This window comes from Heterocephalus glaber, unplaced genomic scaffold, assembly GCF_053883595.1.
Source record: "Heterocephalus glaber isolate CG9 unplaced genomic scaffold, H.glaber_assembly_v1.0 deba00001572, whole genome shotgun sequence".
In the NCBI taxonomy this organism is placed as follows: domain Eukaryota; kingdom Metazoa; phylum Chordata; class Mammalia; order Rodentia; family Bathyergidae; genus Heterocephalus; species Heterocephalus glaber.
In genome coordinates this window covers 2,462,027-2,484,798 of record NW_028258357.1, presented here as the reverse complement: position 1 = coordinate 2,484,798, position 22,772 = coordinate 2,462,027, and the positions used below count along the sequence as shown (strand labels likewise).

General features: G+C 34.9%; 1 protein-coding gene across 8 annotated transcripts in view; it reads right to left on the bottom strand.

Annotated features, from left to right (window-relative positions):
• Tmtc2 (transmembrane O-mannosyltransferase targeting cadherins 2) overlaps window positions 1–22,772 on the bottom strand; it is a 531,775-nt gene that overhangs the window by 158,211 nt on the left and 350,792 nt on the right. For all 8 annotated transcript variants that reach the window (XM_087192795.1, XM_087192793.1, XM_021246525.2 and 5 more), the window contains one exon: window positions 5,185–5,299. In XM_087192795.1, coding sequence (XP_087048921.1) covers window positions 5,185–5,299 — 115 coding nt within the window. The remainder of the gene's footprint in view (window positions 1–5,184; window positions 5,300–22,772) is intronic.

The window sequence follows — 22,772 nt, the reverse complement described above, 5'->3', positions numbered from 1 at the left end:
GAAATTGCTGATCTTTCAGAAAATAAGTTCTCACAGTCTTGCATTTCTCCCCATTATTTTTCCAAATTCAAATTCATTAATATTTTCTTTTTATTTCCCTTAAATTTATTAGTTTATTTTCTCTTTTTCTAGCTTTTCAGATTGGGAACTTAAAGATTCATACAACATAAAACAAAAAAGGATAACTAAATTATGGTGAAAAAATTTCTATTCTCCACAGAAATGATCTTTCCATTATGTAAGATAATCAAGAATTGATTATATAGCATAAAATTCATTATCTACATTCTGAAATCTAACACCTAATGACATACCCAATATTCTACTGAATTGCAGTACCTGTTTCAATATCATTTGGAACAGAGAGAGAGAGAAATCTACAACAACAATGAAAGGACATCAAATATCTTTTAGCAAAAAAAATCAATTTATATTCCAAAGAGTGGCGAGTGGTACAGTTAAAAGGTTGAAAGTCAACCACGTATTTATAAAATCTGACAGTGTAAATCACTCAGCAATGGTCCAACTGCTTTGTCTTTGAAAATTTATTACACTAGAAAGGAAAACCAACGTCAGAACACAGATCTGTAAAACCTGATCTTAAAAGAATTTCTTCTCTCAAGTATTAGATACGAGTAAATACACAAATAAAAGTCTGACTATAAGCTATGTATGACATCTATTGCCATTAAGAATAGAATTAAATAGTTTTATATTACATACTACACTACTACTGTCTGACAATGTGGATTAAAATGTAATGTCATAGTTAACTGAATTACAGAATTTAAAATGCTTTTTTCTAAAAATCTGCTCCTAGTACACATATACAATCCCACTGACAGTCTAACATTGTGTACCACGAGTTTAATAAATGCAGTAACTCTTATAAATTAACTTACATTAGTATAGTAGATTTAGTTCCAAATATTTCTTTTTCTTTACATAGAAAAGTGATTTGAATAAATTGCTTTTTAGGATTTGAAACATATATATTGAAGGGCTTTTTCTTCCTCACTTTGCCAATTTGAGCAAAAATACAGCTGTTGTAAGGATACAGTCAGAACACCGTAGATTCAAATAATAACTCCTCTACTTACTACTTCTTTTTCCATTAAGTTTATTGGTACATTTTAGGTATACAATACAGTTACATTCATCATTGGGATCTTGTATCTTTACATGAGGTATCTTGGTTCTTATTTTTTACCCCTTCTCCTGCCCTCCCTTCACTCCCTCCACTCTTCCCTATTTACAGACTTTGTTTCCATTTATTCCTTTTCTCATATTTTTTCTTTTCCCTTCTTTCCTTTCCTCTACCCCTCCCACTTCCCCTGCTCTTTTAGACCTTTTCTTCCTATTTCACAACATCAATTATACATTTTGATCCTTATTTACACTTTTAGGTTTTCACACCAGAGAAATTATTTGGTATTTACACATGTGTGTCCTAATTTATTTCACTTAAGAGTATGGCCTCAATGTGCATCCTCTTAGCTATAAATGTCTCTAGTTTCTCGTTCTTTATGGGTGAACAGTACTACTTTTAAAACCGTGGGTAAATTAGCTCTGAACTTCATCTTCCTCATTTTGTAGACTTCATTTGAAGGCCATTTGTGATAAAATGTATGAAGAATAAAAAGAATGTTGGGCATATAGAAGTAATTCAAGCAACTGTCACTAGAGAAAGAAAAAAACTGAAATGATTCCAACAGTATATAAGGAGGGAATATAACTCTCTGTGTGCATCTATGAGATATGGCTTGACACGATTCCAGAAAAATACGGTCTTCATATTTTCATAATCTTGTAATGTTCACTAAACTTCAGATATAACTCCACATCCCTCATACTATTGCTTACGTAGTACTTTTCCAAATCATCCAGTTTTTCTTCCAAGTCACTAAAACAACATTTAGCTGTGCAATTTAAAAGTGTTGGTCATATTATATATATTAAGATTTTTTTAACCTAGAATTATACTGTGCCTTATTAGTGGAGGGGTACCTCACATTAGTAATTATTATTTTAAAGTTAAATAATGATATATAACTACAGACTATTTTCCTAATAGAAAATTCTAATAATATGAAACTTTCCTAATAATTTACAAAGCAAATAGGCTTATGGAAATTCAAATGTTTTTTAAATATTCCAGGTTACTTACTGATTCAAAGTGAAGGACCTAAAAGAAACAAGATTCTCAAAACCTTCTAAAATTCATTTAACATAGGTGTTTATGCTAATTAATAAAAATAAATATATTAGTTTCAGGCATCCATCATAAAATTGGTAAGAGATATAACCAATGATAGGATGTATGATTAATGCCTCCTATTGCCACAAAGGTCTGTTATCAGGTTAAATTTACTAGAAAGAGCAAACCAAATTCCTTTCTTTTTAGAAGCTGAAGCAGAACAAGGAGTAATCTAAGTATACTGGAGAAAACTAACTAGGTAACATAAATACTAAAAACAGTAAACTTAGTTGGTTTAACCGCTTGTAAGTGGTTCATAAGAATACTTGTCTTTTTTTTTTCCTGCCTATGTAAATAAGTAGACATAAAAATTTTCCTCCTAGGAACATATGATACAAAACTTATGAATGATATTACAGGTTATAAAAAGTTATCTTGGTCTATTTTAATAATATTTTAAGACATCAAAGAAAACACCTATTGTGAAATATAATTACTATCAGAATTCTGTCAACCAAATGGGTTACATAATCCAATACTTCAAAATCACTGTCCATATTTTTTGTGGAGTTTAAGCCTCTCCATCTAAGACAGTTATGTGTTTAGAAATCCTATCGTATGATTCAAAATATACTGGAGCTATATATGGCCTCTATGACATACTCTATTTCCCACAATAGGAAAAAAAAAATAGCCCTGATCTGGGTAATAACCACTACACTGAGGATTTCTCAGTAGAGGTTTGGGAACTCTATTCAATTTTTTCCACAGTTTATTTATACATAAAGATATAAGATGAAGATTTTAAACTACATGTGAAGAGGGACTATCTAATAAATTTATGCTCTGAGTAAAAGAATAAGTCTGGATAACAGCTTTCTTCCCTTTGAACCCCTTTACAACATACGCTACCAAAAGACAGGTTGCTTTCAAACCACTGTGAATAAGAGACAGGAAAACAAAATTCAACAAAGACCTGTAGATTTCTCAACTTACTTTCTCCTCCTAAAATGTAGGAGAATGAACGCCAGAAGAAAACTGCTATTCCATATTGCAAGGCCCATATGCAAAAATATGAATGTATATAAATATATATTTATAATATATATTTATATGTACTTAAAAGGTATCTAAAATGTGTGTAATATATTAAATTTTTGTGGTTCTTTTTCATGAAATAAAAACACTATTAGTCAATTATCATAATCTAGTATTATTTAGAAGAGGATGTAAGCCTATATGGAAGAATCCGGATATTTTCATTCTAGTAAAGTATGCAAATTCAAATTAATTTAAGAAAGAGGATGGTAATATATATACATATATATATATATATATGTATGTATATATATAGTGAAGCATGAAACACAGCCTAAGAGGGTTGAAAGGACACTGAAAAGTGGAAAGGGTGTGGTCCTTGTGAAGGAATTCCTGGTAACAAAGAAAAAATTAAATACTGTGGGCAAGTTAACACAAAAACACATCTGCTAACATAATTCACAGATCAGCCACTAGACTGAGGTTTGACTATGACATCCCACTGCTAAAGTCTAGGAGGTTAAAGTTGAGGTAGTGCCATTGTGAACAGGAAGCTAAACTGAGCTCATCCTGTCTCCTTTCCCTTAAACAACTAAATTTTCTCCTGTTTATTTTTACTTAAGCTGTTTATTAAAAAATCTGTATTTTAAACTTTTCCAGTACTAAAGATTTAAGTAGCCAGAGCATATATATACATTAAAAATTGAAGTTTATGTTTTTTATTCTGTCCATATTATGCAGCATTCACTAAACACAAGCAACAGACACCATATTTTGCCTGTGAACTGGTCACCTTCCTATAGGAGACTGGACCCTCCCTGTTCTATTCCAAATCTGAAGGAACTAACAGTAGAAATGTCTCATGGTCCTTTGCACACTGTCCAATGTTTCTTCCAAGAAAACACACATGGAACCAGAAGGTTTAGGAAGAGAACTCTTTCCAGGATAGATACAGATATCAAGATGAAAATGTTCTTTTTTTCATCCAAAATTGAGAAAAGTCTGGAAGTTCCATGCATAAAAGTAGGCGTCATCTTTCCTATTACTATAGGCTGAGCCCTACAAAGAATAGAGCAAACCCAAAGAAACCAGAAACACAAAACGGACACAAATTCCCAAAACATATGTAAATACCTAAATCTAATGAACCCCAGGAATTCTTAGGTAGGAGAGTTAATAAATTCTCTTGTGTTTAAGCAAGTTTAAGCTAGACTTTTATTACATACAAACAACATCCTCCCGAATACAAAAGAAAAGATTTGAGTTTAGTTTGCACTTAATAATTGGAACCCTATAATACAGCCTAGGATTTTTTCATTCAAAGAACAAAACCAATTTTGCCCCTAGGAATTTTTCTAACTCAATACACATGCACATTGTCAATTACTCTAGTATTCAAGCTTTGCTGATAACCATCAGTGCCTTTGAAAAGGAAAGCATAGAAAGGATGAAGAGGAGAAAAAAGAAGCACAACTACTAGCACCATGATATCATTCATTCACTCTACCATTTGAGCACATATTCTATATATACTTTGACATAGGCAATTTTTAATGAGAACAAAATTTAGTAGTATTAATAACTAGAGCATCAATTGCATAAGCACATACATAAAAATTTATTTTATGACCCTTAATACCCAGCTCTCCATTGAAACACACTTTGTAAAAAACCTAAAAACATTTAAACCGGCTTTTATATGATCATATGGTACACTACTTCAAAAACATCCAGCCATAATACATCAATATACATGAATACAGATGATGTGGCCCAAAACAAAGAAGTTACAAACATCATCCACCTACTAGTCTCAGAGGCATGATTAATGAAAAGACTATTTCAGAAAAACAGCTATCATCATCTCCGTTTCCAGCAGTTAAATCAATACTCCCTTTCACCGCGTGTTTCAAAAGTGAACCAAACAAGAGAGAGCAAGGCATACTCACAAATTATAAAGCATGTCAGCCATGTTGCTGCGGTGGTACAAAGCATTTCTATAGGCGCTTTCAGCTTCAGAAATTTTGCTCTGACTCTTCAGAACATTTCCAAGGTTACCCCACGCTGGCAGAAAGAAACAAAAAAGTATCCAGGCTGAGCGTCAATCAAATTATACATGACATAAGATCAGGTTGACAATAAGTACCACAGGGAAAGAAAACTCCCATAAAACATTTTTAGGAAGGGAAATTTATTTCTTTTGTACTCTAACATTTCATCAAGCCATGAGATTAAATCAAGTCAAAGCCTAAAAATAATTAAAGCAATTACTATATCTCAAAGCTGATACAAATATACAGTTTATCATAAGGCCAAGAACAATGTTATCTTAAGATCAGCTACAAAGACTTTAACCTCTTTCAAGTTTGCATAGGGGTCTTCATGGTCTAAAATGATTGTATACCTACTGGACGAGAAACTGCAAGAAACCATTTTCAAATGAACAAAGATTTCATTAAAGTATGGAAAAATTGATAAATGCTGCAGAAGATCTGGAGATGAAAAACAAAAAAAAATTAAACAAGATCAAAGCTACAAAAAGGCCTAATTAAGCATCAGAATATATCATTAAAACATTATGCTTCTTGAAACAGTTAAGCATGCATAGTCTGCTCAGATATGATGTTCTTTTATACCCTTCAGACTAATTACTTCATTTGAAGGAATATCTGTCACCACACATTATTATATTGAAAAATACATATGTTACTCATGCCCTGTATTTTTCTCCAAATAATGATGATTTCTTAATATTAAAAAGAAAAGACATAACATCTGCCACTACCCAGAAGACACAACTTTCAAATAGACCAAAGTGCTCAAATTTGCCTACTTATCTTCTTTCTTCCCCCACAAAAAGATGGGGCATTGAATCCTGACACTGGAGTCTTCACTCAGCAAGAAGATGGATATGAGTTTTATGTACTGTTATTTGCTTCAGTGGTTACTGACTGTACCTGATTAAAGGGGTTTTGAGATAGCAGTTTCGTTGTTGTTGTTGTTGTTGTTGTTGTTTTCTGGTACCAGAGATTGAACTCAGGAACTTGTACTTGTGAGGCAGGCACAGTGTCATTGAGCTAATTCCCCAGGCGAGGTAGTAGTTTGTTTGCTTGTTGGTTGGTTGGTACTGGGGATCAAACTCAGGTCCTTGCCTTTGCACAGTAGGCAGCAAAACCACTGAGCTAAATCCCTGACCCAGAGGTAGTTTTTAATGCATTAAAAAAAGTATAGCAGATCCGTCCTGCCACTCCCAGCCCAGAGGAAAGGGCTTTTGGGCCACCATCTGTTCCGCCACTCCTGGCCCAGAGGTAGGGACATCTGAGTCCCCAGCCCACTGCTCTTGGTCCAGAGGAAGTAGCTTCCTGGCCACCATCCCTCCCACTGCTCCCAGCCCAGAGGAAGGGACTTCAGGGCCACCATTCCTATCGCTGCTCCCAGCCCCTGTCCCACCTCTCCCAGCTCAGACAAGGAGAGCCGGGCAGATGCCAACAGGAACCCCCCCCTGCACCCCACCCCCCCCAGTCAAAATGAGAAAACACATAAATAAGTCTCAAAACCAGACTTCCAGATCACCTACAGCAACCCCAAAGGGAAATGAGATGGAACACGCTGATACTCAACCACCTGGACCCACTCAACAAAAGGGGATCTGGAAAAAATGAAATCAGAAATAATTTCTCAAATGACAGGAGAAATTGTGCCCCTAGTGCAAGACATGATTAATAAATCTAGAGAGGAGCTGAGGAACATGATGGAATCCCAACATAGGAAACAAACGGAATCCATAAAACAGATGCAAATAGATTTCCAGGAGATGAAAAACTCCACTGAAAGTCTACACAGCAGAATGAGCCAATGTGAGGACAGAATTTCAGATACAGAAGATAAGATTGCAATTAATGATGAGGAAAAGAAAAAAAATTGCTTCAAAATTATAAGGGAACATGAGAAATCAATCCAACAGCTGCTAGACAATGCAAAGAAGAATAACATAAGACTGATTGGAGTCAATTTAGAAACAGGAGAGAGTGCAGATGACATAAAAAAAACTCTTCACAGAAGTAATGGCAGAAAACTTCCCAAGCAGGGAAAAAGAACTTGACATACAAATAAGTGAAGCATATAGGATTCCAAATAGCCTTGGTCAAAAAAAATCTACACACAGGCATATAATTGTTAAGATTCCAGAAACTCAACAGAAGAACAAAGTTCTACAAGCAGTTGGAGAAAAGAAACAAATCATATACAAAGGAAAGCCCATCAGAATCACAGCAGACTTCTCAACATAAACCATCAAGGTGAGAAGATCTTGGAATGACTTATTCGAAGCCCTAAAAGAAAACAGCCTCCAACCCAGATTGATGTACTCTGCAAAACTCTTTCAAAATTGATGGAGAAGTAAGACACTTTCATGACAAAGAGCACCTTAGGAACTTCATGAATACCAAACCAGCACTCCAAAAAATTTTACACAATATCCTAGGAACAGGCATTGAGGGTCACAACCCCAGGAAGCAAAGCAATGAACCCATTTGGCATGACAAAAAATTAAATGGAAAGGGGGAGAACCCAACAAAAAGAAAAAGTCATGGCAAGGACAAGTCAATAGTTTCAGTTATAACCATCAATGTTAATGCTCTCAATTCACCAATCAAAAGAAATAGACTGGCAGAATGGGTCAAGAAGCAAAATCCAACAATATGCTGCATACAAGAAACACACTTATTTCAAAAGAAAACTCATAGATTGAAAGTTAAAGGGTAGAAAACACTACCCCATGTGACAGGAACCTGAAAAAAAGCAGGAGTAGCTATCCTCTTTGCAGATCAAGTAGATTTCAAACCAACACTGATTAAGAGAGATGAAGAAGGACACTACATCCATGTAAAGGGAAAATCAAAGAGGAAGAGATGACCATCATAAATATCTATGCACCAAACAACAGTGCACATAACTATATAAAACAAATACTAATGGACATAAACAGTCATATGTGCACCAATACAATTGTAGTGGGGGACCTCAACACCCCACTGTCATAGATAGATCAACTAGACAAAAAATAAGGAATGAAATACTGGAACTCAATCGAACTCTTGAACAAATGAACTTGACAGATGTTTACAGAGTCTTGCACCCCACAAAATCAGAATACACATTCTTCTCAGCTGCACATGGGTCATTCTCCAAAATAGAACACATACTCACACCTAGAACATGTTTAAGTAAGTGCAAAGGAATTGAAGTTGTCCCCTGTACATTATCAGACCATAGTGCGATGAAATTGGAGATCCAGAGCAAAAGAAAGTCAAAAAATTTCACAAACACGTGGAAATTGAACAACACACTTCTGAATAACCAATGGGTCACACAGGAAATTGAAGAAGAAATTAGACAGTTCCTTCAATTAAATGACAATGACAATACAACGTATCAGAATCTATGGGACACAATGAAAGCAGTCTTAAGAGGGAAATTCATAGCAGCGAATACGCATATTAGGAAAACAGAACGAGTCCAATTAAACAGCCTGATGCTGAACCTCAAGCTTCTAGAAAAAGAAGAGCAGGACAACCCCAAAGCTCATACAAGGCAGGAAATTATAAAGATCAGAGGAGAAATCAATGCAATGGAGACTAAGAGAACAATACAAAAACTCAATGAAGCCAAGAGTTGGTTCTTTGAAAGACTCAACAAAATTGACAAACCCTTAGCCAACCTTATCAGAAAAAGGAAAGAAAAGGCCCAAATCCAATTTCTTTCAATTAAGAAAGAAAAGGGTGAAATTACAACAGACCCAGCAGAAATCCAGAGGATCATCAATAACTACTTCCAGAACCTATATGCCAATAAGATAGAAAACACAGAAGAAATGGACAGATTCCTAGATACACATGAATTACCAAAGTTGAACAAAGAAGACCTAAAAATTCTAAACAACCCAATATCAACCAATGAAATTGAAAACATAATTAAAAACTTATCAACTAAGAAAAGCCCAGGCCTTGATGGCTTCACTGCTGAATTCTACAAGACATTGAAAGGCAAGCAATACTCCCAAATTCATTCCTGGAAGCAAACATCACCTTGATCTCCAAAGCAGAGAAAGACCCAACCGAAAAGGAGAACTATAGGCCAATCTCACTAATGAACATAGATGCAAAACTCCTTAATAAGATACTAGCAAATAGAATGCAGAAGATCATCAAGAAGATCATACATCCTGATCAAGTGGGATTCATCCCAGGGATGCAGGGATGGTTCAACATACACAAATCAATCAATGTAATACACTATGTTAATAGAGCCAAGGAGAAAAACCATATGATTATCTCCATAGATGCAGAAAAAGCATTTACAAAATCCAACATGCATTTATGATAAAAACCCTATAAAAATTGGAATAGATGGTCTCTACCTCAATCTGATAAAAGCCATCTATGAAAAACCAACAGCCAATATCATACTAAATGGTCAAAAACTGAAATTCTTCACACTAAAATCAGGAACAAGACAAGGATGGCCACTATCACCACTCTTGTTCAATATAGTTCTGGAAACATTAGCCATGGGAATTAGACAAGAGAAAGAAATAAAAGGAAAAAGATAGGTAATGAAGAAGTCAAATTGTCATTATTTGCAGATGACATGATACTCTATATAGAAGACCCCAAGAACTCCACCAAAAGTCTTCTAGACTTAAGAACCAAATTCAGTCAAGTAGCTGGTTACAAGGTGAATACAAAAAATCAATAGCTTTCCTCTACACCAATGACAGACTCACTGAGAGAGAAATAGGGCAAATAATTCCTTTCACAATAGCATCCAAAAAACTGAAATACCTAGGAATCAACCTAATGAAAGAAATCAAAGACCTCTTCCCTGAAAACTATAGCACTCTGAAAAGAGAGATTGAAGATGATATCAGAAAATGGACAGACATCCCCTGCTCCTGGCTAGGAAGGATTAATATAGTGAAAATGGCCATACTTCCAAAACTGCTATATAGATTTAATGCAATTCCAATTGAGATCCCAGCAGCATACTTCATGGACCTTGAGAAAACAATCCAAAAATTCATTTGGAACAAGAAGAGACACAGAATAGCAAAAGCAATTCTAGGTAACAGAGACATGGCAGGGGGTATCACAATCCCCAACCTGCAACTCTACTACAAAGCTACTGTGATAAAAACAGCATGGTACTGGCGAAGAAACAGTCCTGAGAACCAGTGGAACAGATCAGAAGATGCAGAAGCAATGCCAGACACACTCAGCCATCTCTTCTTCGATAAAGGAGCCAAACACCCTCACTGCAGGAAAGATAGCCTTTTTAATAAATGGTGCTGGAAAAATTGGGCTTCAACTTGCCAAAGATTAAAATTAGACCTATATCTCTCACCATGCACTAAACTAAAATCAAAATGGATTAAAGATCTAAATATTAAAACAGAAACTCTGAACCAGTTGGAACAGAGGTTAGGTAGAACTTTTTTTTTTTTTTGGTACCAGGGATTGAACTCAGGACCTTGTGCTTGTGAGGCAGGTGGCGGAACCACTGAGCTAAATCCCCAGCCCAGGTAGAACTCTTGAAGACATCGATGTAGGAAAAGATTTTATGAACAAAACCTCAGTTGCCCGTGAAATAGTACAAACACTCAACAAGTGGGATCTCTTCTTATTAAAAAGCTTCTGCACAGCAAGAGAAACCACCAGCAGTGTGAAGAGACAACCCACAATGTGGGAAAAAATCTTCACCTGCTCTTCCTCAGACAAAGGTCTACTATCTCGAATCTATAAAGAACTTAAAAAGATCAGACCTCCCAAATTTACAAACCCAATCCAAAAATGGGCATCTGAAATGAACAGACATTTCTCAGACAAAGAAGTAGAAATAGCAACTAAATATATGAAAAAACGTTCAACATCACTGTTCATTCGAGAGATGCAAATGAAAACAAAGCTGAGATTCCACCTCACTCCAGAAAGAATGGCTGCTATCATGAAATCAACCAATAACAAATGCTGGCGGGGCTATGGGAAAAGAGGAACCCTGCTCCACTGCTGGTGGGAGTGTAGACTGGTGCAACCACTGTGGAAATCAGTACGGAGATACCTCAAAGAACTAGGACTGGAAGTCCCATTTGAACCCACTATTCCACTGCTGGGGATCTTCCCCAAAGAATTAAAAGAATCATACCACAGTGATATATGTGCACCCATGTTCATAGAAGCACGGTTTCTGATAGCTAAGACTTGGAAATAGACAAAATGCCCATCAACTGGAGACTGGATAAAGAAAATGTGTTTTTTTTATAAAATGGAGTACTACTCAGCCATAAAAAATGAGAAATTAGAGACATTTATAGCTAAGTGGATGCACATTGAGGGAATACTCTTAAGTGAAAATAGGACACACATGTATAAATACTGAATAGTTTCTCTGGTGTAAGAAACTGGAAGTGTAAATAAGGACTAAATGTATAATAGGTAATGTGAAATAGGAAGGAAAGGGGCAAAGGGGAAGGAAGTGGGAGGGGCAGGGAAAGGAAAGAAGGGCATGGAATTAATATGAGAAAATGGAAAAATAGAAACAAAATCTTTGTAAATAGGGAGGAATGGAGGGGTTGAAGGGAGGGCTGGGCAACGGTGCAAAATAAGAACCAAGAGAGATTATATAAAGGTGCAAATTTCCAAAGATGAATGTCTTTATATTGTATACTAAAATGTACCAATGATTAGAATGAATAATCGATAATGCAAAATAGGAAGAAAAGTTCCAAAGGGGTAGGGGTAGTGGGAGGGGCAGGGGAAAGGAAAGAAAGGAAAGGAAAAATGCTGAGAAATGGAAAAAATGGAAATAAAGTCTTTGTAAATAGGGAAGGATGGAGGGGCTAAAGGGAGGGTTAGGAATGGGGAAAAAATAAGAACCAAGATGCATCATGTAAAGGTACATGTTCCCAATGAGAAATATAATTGTATTGCATACCTAAAATGTACCAATAAAAGAATTTAAGAAAAAAAAAGTATAGCATCTTTCAGGCTCAGATTTGACTGTGTCCCTGTAATTTAAATCTGTTGCCTTAGTTTATCTGTAAAATGGGGAAATAATTAGTGTTTCATTGGCTTTGTGATAAAGATTAGATGAGTTAGTACATATAAGATAATTAAGACAGTACCTGAAACATTTGAAATATTTGCTATTATCATTATTATTGTAGTTGATACAGCTCATAATTTACAATCATCAAGCATTGCTTAGAGAAATAATATTAAATGCAATGTACTTTATGTTCTTATATTGTCTACAGTCAGCACCAAGATTTTGTAGTTGGAAAGTTATGGTTCTGATGGAAAAGAGCAGAAATACACTGAAGTCATAATTAACCAATGCTGAATACTGCCAAACATCTGGCCACACCTGACATACATCATTTTGCAGAATTCTCAACACAGTTATGTCCATGAAGTCTGTGTCCATTCTGCACATGGGCAAACACATTTAAAAGTACTAGAGAACTGGCCAATTTCATACTAAAGTTTTAGAGCAAATTCCAACGCAAGGTTGGCTACTTCCAAACTTTTTCAACCTTCCAACTGGCATTCTAATACTGTTTCAATATTCACAGGCTATGAATAAGGCCTTGACATTATGAATCCACAGAAAATTGTATCTTTAAGTTGAAACAACTTTAAATACTATCAAACTAAATCCCTAGATCAACAAAGTACAATTGTAAAATGTGATAATTATCTTCAAATTTAATAGGTGTTAACACTACATGTGTATTTTATAACTAATCAGCACCCAATTAATAAAGCATGGCTCTATGGAAACGTCTAATACCCAGACAAGTTTTCAACCTACTTTAATCACAAAGTTCTGCTTTGATTGTGGGATTAGAAAATGAAAGTAGATTTACACAGAAATTACTTTAGAGAAATGCATCCAAATACAAACTGAATCAAGACAATGTCATTACAATGTTATCCCACTTGCACCATAGTCTTAGAACACAGGGGCTAAAGAAAAAAAATTACAGAGAGGATATCTTTTGATTGAATATCTCAGCTTATTTCCAGAGAAACAAATTAACAGTAAATAGTATTAAATAATAAAATAAAATATTAAACATTAAAATAATAAATGCTTCTCTTGTTAGTAGTTAACACATATACAGCTATATAGAATGAGTTCATTCAGTTGGATGTGTGTTCATTTATTTCATTCACAAATGTAATCACTCATTATATGAGTATGTGTTAGCTATCATTTTTGCAAGGAATTTTACTAGGCAGTTAGTACTGAAACCAAATAGTCAAGCTCCTGCTCACAAGAAGCCTATGCTAAAAGTGGAGGAGGTATATCAATGAAGAAGGTAAGATCTATTCAACAAAATACATGCATTAACTTCAGATAGTTGCAAGTACTACAATTAATAAAAGTCAAGGTAAGGTGTGAGTGAGGCTTAGATAAAGCTTTATAGAAATGGGAAACAGGTGAACAGTAGGAGCTAAAGGAGCCAGCAGCCTCGCAAATACTGATGATTCCAGGTAAGGGAAATAGAGCGAAAAATCAACTGGACAGTTTACAGGAACAAAATGTCAGGTGGGTGGCTGAACAGCGAAAAGGAAAAGTGAGATGAAGTCAGAGACAAGCAGGGATGTGAAGGACTGATCACAGGGTGCGGTGGGCCACAGTTTAGTCTAAGAGTGACTTTACTCACAATATGAGGGAAAGATTTTCAGTGAGGGAGTTTTGTGACATGTGTTATGTTTTCCGAAAATCACTGTGACTCCCCTGTGGTAGGCGTACTTAGCGCACAGGAGCCAAAGGAGCAAAAGGAAGACCAATCAAAAAGTTTCTGCAAATTACGGGTCAAAATTGGGATATTTTCCAACAAAATGGGCAGCAGAGGAGAGGATTGAAAGTGAGAAGACAATGAAGAAAATAAAAACCATGAGCCAGGTTAACAGTGGCAAAGCTGCAAATGTGAAACTAGGTTTCCTGCTTTTCTCCCGAATGGAAACCTTCCACGTCTTCGCGACTAAATCACTGCCCACAGTACCTGGGGAAAGAAAATTCCCCAATTAGCCGGGGGTTTAGCTCAGTGCTTCCGCCGCCTGCCTCACAAGCGCAAGGTCCTGAGTTCGATCCCCGGTACAAAAAAAAAAAAAAAAAACCCAGTTATGCATATAGTTTGTTTATTTGGTCCCGGGGATCGAACTCAGATCCTTGCTCTTGCTCAGCAGGCGGCGAAACCACTGAGCTAAATCCCCGGCCCCAAGCATATATTTTAAAACAATCTTAATTACTTCTGGATGAGAAAAGAAAGAAGGAAGAAAAAGAGCAACCCTTGGTACCCTAAACTAATCTGATACTCACTACCTAGACATTTTCTCCTACTGCACATACCCCTGACTTAGCCCGGGACAAGTCTACTCTCGGACAATCAGAAAATGAAAGAAAGCAGGACCACTTCACGATTTTATTTAAATCCAAAGAAAACGTGACTATTTACGCCAAAATATACCAAACTCTCCTTTCTTGCTAAATAAATGACTTCTTTATTCAATCAGAATTGTCCCAGCATCCAATCTAGAATAAACTCTTTCTTTACATCCTTCCCAGACTCACCTAAGCAAAGTCAAGGACCTGTAGTAGGAAACATAACCCCATATCCTAGGGTTCTCCAGAATGTACTGTTTTTGTTCCCTCTCTCCCTTCCTCCTCCTCTCCCTGCCCCTCAGTCTCCCTCTTACTCTCTCTGAATGCAAGAAAAACTTCATCTAACTTTTTTTTTACTTCAAGTGTTTTCCTGGTAGTCTTTGTTTGAAGACCACTGACCCACAAGACAGTATGATGTTCAAGCACCAAAAAAAAACTTCCTCTCAAAATCCTCCTCCATATATAGTTGTTTCTCACTACTGTGCTTATCAAAACAGATTTTTTTCCATTGTTTATTGGTACATTTTAGGTATACAATACAGTTACATTCATCGTTGGGTACTTGCACCTTTACATGAGGTATCTTGGTTCTTGTTTTTCCCCCTTCCCCTGCCCTCCCTTCTCCCCCTCCACCCTTCCCTATTTACAAAGACTCCATTTTTTCCGTTTCTCTAATTTTTTTCTTTTCCCTTCTTTCCTTTCCCCTTCCCCTCTCACTTCCCCTACCCCTTTGGACCTTTTCTTCCTATTTCACATTACCTATTATACATTTTGATTCATATTTACACTTTCATTTTCTCACACCAGAGAAACTATTCGGTATTTACACGTGTGTCCTATTTATTTCACTTAAGAGTATCGCCTCATTGTGCATCCATTTAGCTATAAAGGTCTCTGGTTTCTCATTCTTTATGGCTGAGAAGTATTCCATTTTATTTTTTTTAAAAACACATCTTCATTATCCAGTCTCCAGTTGACGGGCACTTGGGCTGTTTCCAAGTTTTAGCTATCACAAACTGTGCTGCTATGAACATGGGTGAGCATATATCGCTGTGGTATGATTCTTTTGATTCTTTTGGAAAGATACCCAGCAGAGGAATAGCTGGGTCAAATGGGACCTCTAATCCTAGTTTTTTGAGGTATCTCCATACTGACTTCCACAGTGGTTGCACCATTCTGCATGCCCATCAATAATGGAGAAGGGTTCCTTTCTCCCCACAGCCCCATCAGCATTTGTTATTGGTTGATTTTTTGATAGCAGCCATTCTTTCTGGGGTGAGGTGGAATCTCACTGTTGTTTTCATCTTCAAAACAGATTTTTAAAGTTTGAAGGGCTCCCAAAGTCAAAAGTGAAATCATCATATGATTTTTGGGTGTGAAAATTGCTGTCAGTATTTCCACACTTTCAAATATAAATGTTTGGTTTTTTCATCAATGTTACCAACAAATGCTAACATAAAATGATGTTATTCATAAAACTAAAGGCTATCTCAGAGAATATGACTTAAAATTTTAAAATCTTGGGGGCCAGGGCTCAGTGGTGCCACACCTGCCTGGCAAACACAACACCCTGAGTTCAATTCCTGGTACAAGAAAAAACATCTTATTACCTGTCAAGCAACAATTAAGATAGTTCACTTTCATGTATTAATGATAAAATAAAAAGTGGGAAAACTGCACTTGAATTTATAAGCCATTTAAAGTCCAGTATTATTTCACTTTTATATAAATAACCTACAGAGTTAATCAATGCAGCAGATTCTATCATTTAATTATTCTCCTATTACCTGAAAATTTTGATCATATTAATCAAGTCACCTTTTTTACATTGTAAAAACATACTGGGAATCTGGGGATTGAGTTTAGATACTTTGCGCTTTGCTATATTCTCATTCACCTTTTTCTTTTTCTTTTTCTTTTTTTTTCCTGTGGTTCCCTCAGTCACTAAATTGCCCAGGCTGGGCTCAGATTTGTTATTTTCCCGCCTCAGCCTCCCAGAGTGCTGGGATTATAAACATCTGCTTCCATCCCCAGCTTATATCCTGTCAATTTTTACACCTAATTGGCCTCACTACTGAAACATCCAAACCAAAAATTAGAAGAAATGGAGGACTATTTCAAGGCTCATGGATGGTACAATTTAACATTACAAAAATGTCAATTCTGTATTGGTTAAACAATAAATTCTAGGGAATTCTAATTAATATTTTAGCAGCCTTAAGGAACTCAAATCATACCCTAACCATAATATATAGGGGGGGAAAAAGTAGCTGGATTTTTAAATACCATGTTCATCAAATACAAAGGTAAACTCCAGGCAGTTTTACAAGTTAAATTTGAAAAGGTATAAAGCTAACAGAAGAGTATGTAGGAGATATTTCTATGCAATGGAAAAGGACTCCTTTAAAAAGGTAAAATCTAATGGATTTCAGGATTTTAAATTTCTCTAACTTGAAAAATAAAGGGCTTCTATTTATTGACGGATACTATGGATAATATTAAGAAGGGATGATACATCAGAAACATCAAACATTTACAAAGATAAGTCACTAAGCCTACAAAGCAATAAGAAACAGGTAAGAAATCATGTATGCACAAAATGAGCAAAGGTTGTAAACATGTAACTACAAAAAGGGAAATCAAAAGAAATACCAAGTATTATAACTAATATAGTAGAACGCAAACTTATAAACATCTTAGTAACTCAGAAAAAAATGCGAACTACAAAAATGAGATATATTTTATAGCCAAATGGGGAAAAAATGAAAACAACAGACAAAGTCAAGAACTGGTGGACACGTTGGGGAAGGGCACTGTGGGTAATAGGATCTGGGGCAGACATTTTGTTATGCCATCAGACAATTCTCAGTCAAACCAACAGAAGTAATCCCTGAACAGCAATCTTTAAGAAAACAGGTAGGAGGATATTTAAAGAAAGGATCTTAGAGCTCATCCACAATGAGAAATAACTGATGTGTGAGATCACCATGCTAGTACAATATGGGATATACTTTTTGAATTACTATGCAGCAGTTAGGATCAACAGTTTCCATACAAACACTGTAACCTGAATAGACTGTAAAAGCCTACAAAGAATAAAAAGCCTAAGTGTATTGTGCCAGAAGAACATTTGTAAATAGTAAAAATGGACTCCTACTCAAGATATCACTGTGTATTTCACCAGGGTATATTATAAAGATAAGGATACAAATCAAATACATCACAGCAGTTGCCTATGATGCAAAGGCAACATTAAGTTAGACATAGAAATGAAAGAGAATTATGACATGAATAAAAGAGGAATATAATGAACATAACTCCCTAACTAAGAGAAGGGAAACATGGGGTAGGTAGGGAAGAGGAAGAAAGGAGAATTAAAGTCATAGTCCATGTACTTTTAAAATAGAGATGGGATTATGTTATATCCTACTTAAGGAATAGAGTTTTAACATCAAACTTTTACTTGAAGTAAGACAATTTAAAACAGATGTAGGCGATTATCTTGAAATTTTCACTTTAGTACTTAAAACACTGTACTAACTGAACTTAAAGATCTTGTGGTTTTGTTAGTATTTAATAAAATTTACATTTGTGAACTCATACATTTTATTGATGTGACCATTGCATGGAATAACTTTTAGAGGTATAATTTTATTGAAACAAAATCTTCAAAATTCATCCAAAAGATTTGTAATGAAGCCTAAACAACGTATTCATACTTAGGTCTATATCTTGATAAAGGACAGATATAGACAAACACAATTCATATTTTAAGGTCTGGCGATAACGATGCATTCATCTAAAGTAAAAAAATGTATTGTTCTAAAATTTCAAGGTAATTCTTAAACTTTTTCCCAATAAAGTTTCCAAATTTTCAGAATACTCATTTCATTCCTATTATACAAATACAATTTGTAAGATATCCTCTAATTTGGGAGAGAGAGGGCTATTACCCTTTTCATGGGCCTGCCTTGCAAAACTATGTTAACCTATATGGAACAACAACAAAAACTAAATAAAATAAAATAAAACAAAAAAAGAAGAAAAGAGGGAGACCAAAGAGATAAAGACTTATAATAAAATAATGACAGTCCTTACATTTATTTAAAGCTTGCTATATACTAGACAGTGGTCTAAATGTATTTAGCCTAATAAGAATAGTTCAGGCATATTAATATCCCATTTTACTGAAAAGAAAAATGACAATTCAGCTCTCCAGATAACAGTCAATAATAAGAAAGAAGATCTAGATTTTTTTCCCAGGCTAGAGATAAAGCTATCTTACCTTACCAATATTTAGTTTGAACACAAAATACAGTAACATATTATAGCCCTTGGTATGTTTATACATGTAATTTTGGAACTAAAGTATAATCTGAAAACAAAATAAAATTATTTCAATGAGTTGCCTTTTCAGAGTTGCTAGGGATAAATAAAACCCTGTCATAACAAAATAAATGGACCTAGTACCCATATTCATAACATATTTTCCCGAGAGAAATTAACATCAAAAAGTATACCAAGGTTTTATATTTCTTTGGGGATGTAATATTAAATGTCATATTTTCCTGTTACACTGGAAAAGAATAAACCTGACATGTTAACAAATGGTTGTTGCTTGAAGATACTGGGGACATTTATTAAGATTTTCTTAGTGCCATGCAGATGCTTTACATGCGGCAGAGATGTTAAAAGAAGCATAGCTTAATAAGTACAAGACTCGTTTCTGAAGGTGAAGCATATGTTTATGTTAAGGGAAGGCAAACAGATGCTTCTATGTACTATTTGATAAACTTCAGGGAATCTGACCTATAAAATTATCTTATTTTCAAAAGGAAAATAGAAATTATTCTGTTAAAAATCAGGAAAGGAAGAAGAATCGCGTTTACACCTCAAGGACCCTTCACACTGATATTCAATTACATCTAAAAGGTACCCACTTACTAGGAAACTTAACCTTAATTCACAATGAAAGCTCCTCTTGTACTTAGTCCACAATCTGCCATGGTTTATTTTATGTCCTTTGAAAGGCAGAAGAACAATTATATATCCCCATCCTGCTAAAGTTGTTCTAGAGAGAAAATCAAATGTGAAGACCCTGTAAGAAATGCCGAGAGCTAAAAAAAATAAATACCTCCAAATGTTTTCAAAGTCCTTATCAAATACATGATATTTTTAAGATTACAGAAGCAATTCAAAGTTACTGTAATGACTGTAATTTTATATCTCTGATGTGTTTCATAAGATCAATGACAAGGTGATTTGTTTCAGATTTTTTTAGATTACTGAAAATCTGAAGATATTATATGCATATATAACCACATAATAAGAGAACGTATAATAATTCTCTTGTGATTTGGCATACACTGGCCTTTGGAAAATTAGCCAAAAGGATAAATAAAACTTATAATATTAATGTTTAATTTTTAGTATTTAACATTCAGAAATACAGAGTAATCATGTCTGTTTAGGATAGCATTTTCATTTCATCAGTAAAAGGAACACAGCCACCAAAATATGTGTTGTATACAGACACTTCTATCCTTGACTCTTGCCTTCAGGTATATTATTTTTAGCTTAGAATTTTAACTTATGTCTTTAGTCCTTTTATCAAAATCTTGACTAATAGATAAAGGTCTGCCAAAATTCAAGCACTTACCTGCATTAAATATGAGGATAAACTCTAAAGTTTGCTTTCGCCAACTTTGAGTCACTTAAAACCAGAATGATTCTTCCAAAAAGGGGCAAAAATTGAAGCTTTCTCAGTAATCTATGCCAAACATGTTGCAAAGAAAATAGTTATTTATCTGTGCCTAATACATTAGCACCTGATATACCTCAAAAGAACTGCTTCTATTCAAATTAAAGGTTACTTTATGGCTAAATTTTGTGTATCATATAATCTTTCTTAACTCTAGCAAATGACATTATATTATCACCCTGTTGGTACTCAAGGAAATTGTGCTTCAAAAAAGTAACATTCAAAAGACTAAAAACACCTAGAAGTTAGTTCTGTCTGGTTCAAAAGCCTCTGTCTTTGACCACTATGGACCACTTAGACTTTAGATGTGCTCCACAAATGGCATTACCCAAATTATAATCTACTAAGTACAATTTTAATACACAAGTTAATTATGTTAAACTTTCTAATCCCAATGGAGAAGGGGAAAGGGAAGCAAAGGAGGAAGGAAAAAGCCACTAACTGCACAGAATTTAAGATGAATGTAAATTGTTTTATCAGAATGCTTTCTCACTTTATCTACTAGTAAAGATGTTATAGGTGGCGGTTCAAGCTTTGTAGGCTAGGACCAACTGCATAGTAGTTATTTCATACAATTCCATGGAAATACAAGCCTTTCTGTCTACAAGAATTTGTTTTCCCTGAAGTAATTATACCTTGGATTATCAAAAGAGAACATATGTGATGTTAAGTGGGTAAGTAAAAAGTTCTAGTTCAAATATTAAGTAGAAAAAGTGGATATTATTTAAAGACTATGTATGATTCATTGATACTAGAATAGATTCTTCTTATATAATTGTATGTAAGCCTAATTATAGAAATTTTATAATACAATATTTTTTCTTGGTTCCCTATCTTTGGTTAGTTCAAGTAGTTATAAAACAAAATTCCTAACAAAAATGCAAAAAATGAAAAGATGAAACTTGTATTTTACTAAAATCTTAACAGTTTTGAAAACATTGTCAGTCACTATTAATACCCATGTGCACACTGTAATATTTACATGTCCAACCCAGTACCTGTGTTTTGGGTTTAATATCTCTATGTAGCATTCCCAACCGTTTTGTCATCTCTGTCGTATTTCTAACTGACTACGAACCACTTTTCTACGCATACCTCAGGTCTGCTGCTATCACTGATTGTCCTTGATGCCAAATTTCCCCTTCACTTTTCTTCACTCACTAGGTTCTCAAATACGCAATTTTCCATCAGAACTTACTTCCCCTATCCCTAATAGCAGAGCTTTTTCTGCAAAATTTTGATACACTATATTTGGTACTATAAATAAAAACAGTTAATATAAATTCATTCTCAAACATAATGACTGGCTAATGGAGAAGAAGAATGTGGAAGTAACAAGCATTCAGGCTCTCTTCAAATCATACCAATGAAGCTTTTTGGCCAATCACACTGTCAAAAGTATTGAATAACAACATGTGGTGAATATATACCCTAAAATTTCTTAAGTATTGATCCATAATAATCCAGTAAAGGCTTTCTAGATATTCTTTATGTGTCTGATCTCACAGCCCACAAAGTCATCAAACTAATACTTTTAGACTTATTGTAAATTCTAAAGTGTATGAGTTTTCTTTGAGCTCATACTGGGAACAGAATTATTGCAGAGAAGTCTTCACAGTTTGCTTCTGTGATAATAGGGGTTATATGAGTTTGGCTCAGGTCGAAAACAATGGAGAACCTAAGTTCTAAGTGAGACCAGGGGAAACCAAGAGAATCTTATTTCCCCCTAAATTTTCTTTTATCATCCAAAGTCATCTCACAATTTACTTTATCTCACAGTGGAAAATCCATTCATCACTTGAGCAAGTTCTTGCCAATTAAGAGCTTCAGATTAGTTTCCTACTGTATGTTACCATGTAGAAACATCACCGAAAGGGTTCAAAACCTGAGTTTAGCAGTAATCCTGTTATCACTTAGATTTGGGTACATGCAAGTAAATTACTTAATTCCATTTATTAGCATCTGTAAAAACAATACTTCAGTAAATATGTAATGTGGACTAAACCCTGGCTGGGCAGGTATACTGCTCATACAGTTCCACAAGGTGGTATTGATGTGCTCACTGTACAGATGATCAACCTGAGGTTCAGAGTTTGTGGTGGTGCACTATGAAGAAAACTGAAGTTATAGATGGAGCATGTTGTTTCTCATTAAAGTGGCTTGCCTCTCTTAGTTTCTCATCTGTACAATGGCTGTAATGATGTTTGCCTAAATTAAACTCCAGGGACACCAAAAACATTAAATAATAGATCCCCAGGTCTCTGAAATGAATATTAGTATATAGAAAAGATGTATTTCCTAAGTAGATTATTGTACATAAGAGCATGA